Source organism: Onychostruthus taczanowskii, unplaced genomic scaffold, assembly GCF_017590055.1.
Source record: "Onychostruthus taczanowskii isolate IOZ18803 unplaced genomic scaffold, ASM1759005v1 scaffold263, whole genome shotgun sequence".
NCBI lineage: Eukaryota > Metazoa > Chordata > Aves > Passeriformes > Passeridae > Onychostruthus > Onychostruthus taczanowskii.
In genome coordinates, this window is record NW_024499940.1 from 101,628 (window position 1) to 108,350 (window position 6,723).

At 37.4% G+C, this 6,723-nt stretch overlaps 1 protein-coding gene across 1 annotated transcript; it reads left to right on the plus strand.

The window, feature by feature from the left end:
- The first annotated feature begins 2,118 nt into the window (after positions 1–2,118).
- NEUROD6 (neuronal differentiation 6) lies at positions 2,119–5,592 on the plus strand. The gene is made up of 2 exons (XM_041407450.1): positions 2,119–2,234; positions 3,661–5,592. The coding sequence occupies exon 2, from the start codon at positions 3,682–3,684 to the stop codon at positions 4,693–4,695; it is 1,014 nt and encodes a 337-aa protein (XP_041263384.1). The 5' UTR covers positions 2,119–2,234; positions 3,661–3,681; the 3' UTR covers positions 4,696–5,592.
- The last annotated feature ends 1,131 nt before the right edge of the window (positions 5,593–6,723 follow it).

The following is a 6,723-nucleotide window of genomic DNA, read 5'->3' on the forward strand; positions in this document are numbered from 1 at the left end:
TTGGTCCTTCCCTAAACACAGAACTATTGTAATGTCAACCTTTCTTTCAGTATCTCATAGTATTTTTAGTATGTATTGAAACAGTGTTGGTTACTCTAGGATTTTTCATTTTTAGATTATCTTGCATTTTTTAATACTTTGAAAATGCAAAATCCTTGAAAATATAGACAATCCCTAGAACCTTCAACAATATAAATCTTAATACAGAAGTTACTATTGAGGATAATGGGATTCTGCTGTCTCCTTTGTTACAGATTGCAATATTTGTGGTAAAAATGAAGCAAATGGTATGAATAGTACAGCACTTGCTCTTTTTGAACAGTTTCCCCTTAAGTTTTAACGTCTTTGTCTCTTCAGATAAATTTTCCTTAATAAACAGAAACTAAAAAAAAAAGGCTGTGTTTTGTAAAGAATGAGTGAAGACTGAATGTCTTACTTCTTTAAAATAAAACAAAAACCAAAATACCCTCAATGTTTGGGGTGTGTTTTTTTTAATGAAAGGCTATAAAATCATTGAGCACATCCATATAGATGTATAAAACATGATCTTCCCACACACATGTTGTTCTGTACTGCAGTCTTATTTTTTGTTCCCATCTCTAATCAAAAAAATGCCCCAACATATTGAAATGAAACTTTGTGAAAGAAAAAATAATTGGGTGAGGGATTGAGGGCTGAGAACATTAATGCCAAGCTTGGACCAATGTGAATTAAAGCAGATGAATTATAAATCCTACAAAACCAGGATTTATAATGGAAATGCTGACATGGACCCATAACAATAGCAGCTCTGCCAGGGATTATTTTAATACTAAAAGCATACTCAGTCACTCATTATTTTATTATAGAGATTACAAGAAAGCAGTGATACACAACAATAATGAAACCAAATTTTAAAAAAGAATCTTTCTAAGTGACTCCTGTAACTCCCTTGATAGCACTTATATGTGACATGCCACTCCTTAAATTAAAAAAAAACAACATAAACCCATAACACATGAAGGTGGAGTTTGTAATAAGCTCCATGGCAAGGCTGAGCTAAGAGTCTTTGTCAGCTTCCTTTAACAGTGTTTTGCCAGCAGGAGACAAAAGAGTTAAAAAGGAAGAGCAGGGAGCACAGGAGAGGCAGCTTACAGGAGAAACAAGGGCATGAAGAAAGGAGAAGCTAGGTATCAAAACAGAAGAGCAGGAGGAGATTTTTAGGAGGTATTCAAAGGGAATAACTCAGTTTTTAAAGAGATATTGGGGAAACATTCACGAAAAGGCCAAACAGACTGAGAAAATATGGCTGGGGCCAAACCCTTTGAGAATCCTACGCCACACTTCTGAGCAGGTGCATCCCAGTCACATTGCGACATGTCAGAGCAGGTCAGCGAGCCTTGCCACTTGCTTCAGAAAAAAGGCATGATTTGGTAAACCTTCATGCTGTATGTCCAGTTTTCTATAAATGTCTCTTTTATTTTTCAATGTCAAAAACCACCAAGGGATGTGAAGGAAAGATATCCTACAGATGGCATGAGGTTTGCTCCTATTAGTATGTGCTCTGGGGCAACAAACTGCACTCCAAAAATCCCCACACCCCAAAAATCTCACCCAGCAGCATCACACAAAAACTACTTTTTGTGACTGTGCTATGCATTATAGCACCAGCATTACTTCCCTATTACCGCCTACCTTTCCTTGCCTTTTCTTTTTTGTCCCTGGGTACCAGGTGCACTGGAGGGACTCAGATCAATACAAGACAGCATTTCTCATATAAACAATGCCACATTAACAACCAGAGGGCAGCTGTACCTGTAGGCAGGGATAGCACCAAATGCTGGCATGTCTATCCATGCAGCTAGACTGCTAAAAAGAAGCAACCATGCTGGAAATGCACCTACTGTGTGTGAAATTCTGGTGCAGAATTTTTTTCTTTTCTTTTTTTTCTATCAGTCTAACCTTCTGTGTTGATACATGAATGCTGGTACCCACTTAGAGGGATGCCAGATGATCAGTGCAGAATGAAGGTCCCAGGAGAAAGACTCACGTGGTTTTCTCTGCCCCGTGACGTCACTAGCAGATGGCATGGGTACCAGCTCTGGCAGTTGGCATCAATGTCACTTTTTAGAGATCAATGAGATAGTGCACGTATACAACAGATCTAGACTCCAGCAGACGATGCGACATTCAGACTGAAAAGATTTGGAAGGCAAAAAATGAAAACTGATTGTTGAATGAAATAAAAAGCTAAGGTAATACAAATAAAGATATATTTCAATTGGTGTTGGGTGTGCATGCAAGTGTTTAAAGATACAGTATCATTGTCTTGTATTTGTGTATGCTATTTGCTGTTTAATAACTCCTACCATTTTATTCTTCTGATGCAATTACAAACTTTTATTGCTTTTATGTAATACTGCAAATGTGTAGACAATACTGATAGAGTTAGTATTTGACTGGGCGTTTTGTTTAATTTTGTTCTGTTAAAAGTCCCTGCATTTACTTTGCTTGTCTCTTTGAAGTCCATGGGATACAAGCTTTTACTGTTCCCAAACTGCAAACGAAAGCAAAGTAATTGGGAAAAGGAAATTATTTTTCCTTTCCAGGCTGGATTCTGAGCACACGTGCAGGATTACAGTCAGAATCTACAGACCGCTCCTGTCAGCTAAGAGCTGGAGGAAGACATCTGAGCCTCGCAGAACATAAACACTGCTATAGTGTGCAGGGAATTTTTCACTTCTCCCCCCACCCCGCACCAACCCCCCCCCCTTAATGGGAAAGAAAAGAAAAAGGAGAAAAGAACATGAAAAAAAAGCAAATAAGTTGATTCTAATGAAACAGATAATATCAAATAGAATTTTTGCTTGAAAAAGGGGGGGGAAAAAAAAGGTAGGGGGATTTTATTTCCTAAATCTAATCTGAATACATTTAGGGTTAAATAATTCTGATTTTTGTCTAAAATAACTAGGAAAAATAACTAGGAAAAATGCTTTGTTTTGAATTATATTACTAACTGAGTGATTTGGGGGCTATATTCCTTTTTTTTCCTCCTTCTCAGCCATTGTAACTTACTAAAGTTTAATATCTTGATACATAAAGAAAGAAATGTGGAGAGCAAAAACCCACAATATTGAAGTATAAGTCAAAAAGTGATTTAAAAATATTTACTATCAGGTAATAGAGATACGGCACTTTTTCAATATTAAAACTGCACTCCCTCTCCTCATTTTTCCACCCAAGGGAATTTGGATTAATGAAATTTCTGTAGTGCTTTGTCATGTTTTGCATTTCTTAGAATTCCATGATGGTGAGAGTTTGAAAGATTTATTTAAAAATAAAATAAATAAACAGGGAGCTAAATGTACATTCAAAGTATGGATTTACTCCATATTTATCTGTAAGAAATGTGGCTTTTTAGTTGCAGGGTCAAATGTTTCATATGATTTTAGAATTCTCAACAGCTATTATTTTTTTAAATGTGGGCATTTGCAACTGCCATTTTATTAAAAAAATATAGGTTGAGCATTTATACACACATGCACATACACACATACGCACACACTCTCTCTTATAAGGAGAGCTGACACACAGACACAAATAAGGTGCATGAAGCTGTCTGTGTGAGTCAGAAAAATTTAAAAATGGAAATATTTAAACATTGTGCTGGCATTCTTTCAGGTAACTTAAGATTGTAGAACCATGTTAACACTACCATTTGATGAGTCTGTTGTAATGCCAGAATCGCAGATGTGTAGAAAGTTTCCCAGAGAAAGTGATGACCAAAAGCAAATGAAGAACACAGAAAGCTTTTCAAAGCAGATCATCCTCCGAGGAAAGAATATCAAAACATCTCCTGGAGAAGACACAGAAAAAGAAGAGGAGGAAGAAGAGAGAGAAGAGGAGGATGAGAATGGCTTGCCAAGGCGAAGGGGCCTTAGGAAAAAAAAGACAAGCAAGATAAGGATGGAAAGAATTAAATTCAGGCGTCAAGAAGCCAATGCTAGAGAGAGGAACCGTATGCATGGACTTAACGATGCTCTGGACAATTTAAGGAAAGTTGTGCCATGTTATTCTAAAACACAAAAACTCTCGAAAATAGAAACTTTAAGACTAGCTAAGAACTATATTTGGGCTCTTTCTGAAATACTGCGAATTGGGAAGAGACCTGACCTGCTCACCTTTGTCCAAAACTTGTGCAAGGGTCTGTCCCAGCCAACTACAAACTTGGTGGCAGGATGCCTGCAGCTGAATGCCCGAAGTTTCCTAATGGGCCAGGCAGGTGAAGGTGCCCATCATACCCGCACATCCTACTCCACCTTCTATCCTCCCTACCACAGCCCGGAGCTTGGCACCCCCCCAGGGCATGGGACTCTTGACAACTCTAAGTCCATGAAACCATACAACTACTGCAGCGCTTACGAGTCCTTCTATGAAAGCACTTCCCCTGATTGCACCAGCCCACAGTTTGAAGGTCCCTTAAGTCCTCCCCCAATTAACTATAATGGGATATTTTCCCTGAAGCAAGAGGAAAGCTTGGACTATGGCAAAAATTACAATTATGGCATGCATTACTGTGCGGTGCCACCCAGGGGTCCCCTTGGGCAGAGCTCGATGTTCAGGTTGCCTACAGAGAGCCACTTCCCTTATGACTTACATCTGCGCAGCCAGTCTCTCACCATGCAAGATGAATTGAATGCAGTTTTTCATAATTAATGAGAAAAATGAAAATAAACAGTGGTCATTCACTTCCCCATCTAATTAAGAGTAAGCAGATGCTCGGGCACTGCGTAATTCTCACAATTCTATTTGAAATGTTTACTAGTTCCTAAAGTGTGTTTCAACTATTGTGAGGATTTTCTATGTATTAATAAACTCTTTTTATTGTATTTTTTTTCTGTAATCACTGTGAGAATATGTTTCCTCCCAGAGGTTTTCTCCCTCCTTTTTAACTTTTTTTTCCCTATTTGTTTGATTTGTTGAGCAGTGTGTTGAACAATATTACTGAAATAAAAGCGTACACACTGTGTGAAGTCAATGTCTATTTTGATTGTATAGTGATTATACAAATGCATGTTATTGAAATCAGATTAATAAAAACTATGTATTTATAATTGGTAGAAAATATATATTATGTATTCAAGGAGAGCTGGATTAGAAATATTAAGAACTTTAAAGTAATTAAGTAATTATCCAGAACTGAGATGGGCTTGCAATGTGCAGAGGTGAGAGGGTAGCAATATTGAAAGCTATGCAAAAAAAAAAAAAAAAAAAAAAAAAAAAGGGCAAACAAGAAAATGAAATAGTTTTTGGGTTGTTGCTTTTCGGTAAACTAAGGAAAAAAGTGATTGTCATTTACATTATTGACATTATTCAGCCTGACTTTAGAGTGTTGCTGACAGGGGCCACATGATTATATTTAGAAGATGTTGTCAAAAATTTGTTTCAGTTATTTTGACTATATATAATCAGCACTTTTTATTTGTGTTATTATGACTTCAGATGTAAGGTTTGTTATGAAAATGTATAACTGTGGTTTCTCACTACATACTTAACATGCAATTAAAGATAGATGTTTCCACTTTTAAAATACATCTATTAGCTGTGATACTATAGCTGTGTGTATTTTGTCTGATACTTATTATTTCACAGTATACAGCTGCCTTTGGTCTTGCCTACACAGCTTTTTTTTCCCAGGATACTCATAATGCTAAAGTCTGGAGTAGGAAGTCAAGAATTATCAGGGTGAACCTCATGCTGTTTTCAGAAGGATGTATTAGTGATACAGTAGATCCAAAATACCACATAAATATCTGTGTGATAAAAGAAATAACAGGTTATGGGAAGAAAGTAACTTTATATCTTAATGAAATACCAAATTTCATATGGGGAGGAGCCCTGATCTAACACACAGGACACTAGCTGCTCCTCCAACTCTAGCTCATTGGGAATGGCAGGAGCATGTGAATTATGAGAACTTCAGAGAAAAAGAATTCCTGCACATTGCTAAACATAGTGTTGACTAAAAAACAGCACCAGTAAACTAGAGATGTGTATGCAACCCACACTAGTGGGTCTAGCTCAGCAGCTACAGAGGTCTGCACAGTCCCACACACTGTAAAAGAGTTTAGCTTAGCTGAGCCTCAGTTGTTTTCTAACCAGGTAGAGCTATTTACCTATAAACTCATGAGTGATAAAATGAATTAACCTTTGATCTAAAAGTCAACAGCCTCTAAACCTCTGAATGAGCAAGACCTCTTTATTATGATGGATAAACAGCAGCTGTCTGAGCAAAGTACTCTGCTCTAAATGAGGAGAGAATACTTTTTTAAAAGCTGTATAAAAAGTGCAAATTTCACATGCAAGTTGGAAGCTCCTGGCTGAATCACAGTCTGGGTCACAGTTTGTTAATGATACATCAGTCTCAGAGCGTCACTCGAGTACACAGCTGGACAAAGAGGGGATAGCGCAATTTCTCCTGATAATTTGCCTAATGTCACAAGCAATACTTGTTGTAAACAGTCTGCCTTGCCAAGCATTGCAGCTCCCTCAGGACAACCACAATCTGATGTTCATCTCTTCTAAGTAAGACCAAGCTGCCCTCAAATGAAAATTATAACATATCCCAAAGTTTGTGTTAGGGTCTAAATGCTTCCAAGTTTGCAGAGATAGAGGGACAAGCATGGGATTTTGTTCAACCAATATCCTCTCTAGACACAGATATGACATCAAAAAGGAGTCTTT

Excerpts from the sequence above, each read along its gene's own strand:
- NEUROD6 (XM_041407450.1), top strand. The coding sequence starts at position 3,682 with ATGTTAACACTACCATTTGATGAGTCTGTTGTAATGCCAGAATCGCAG.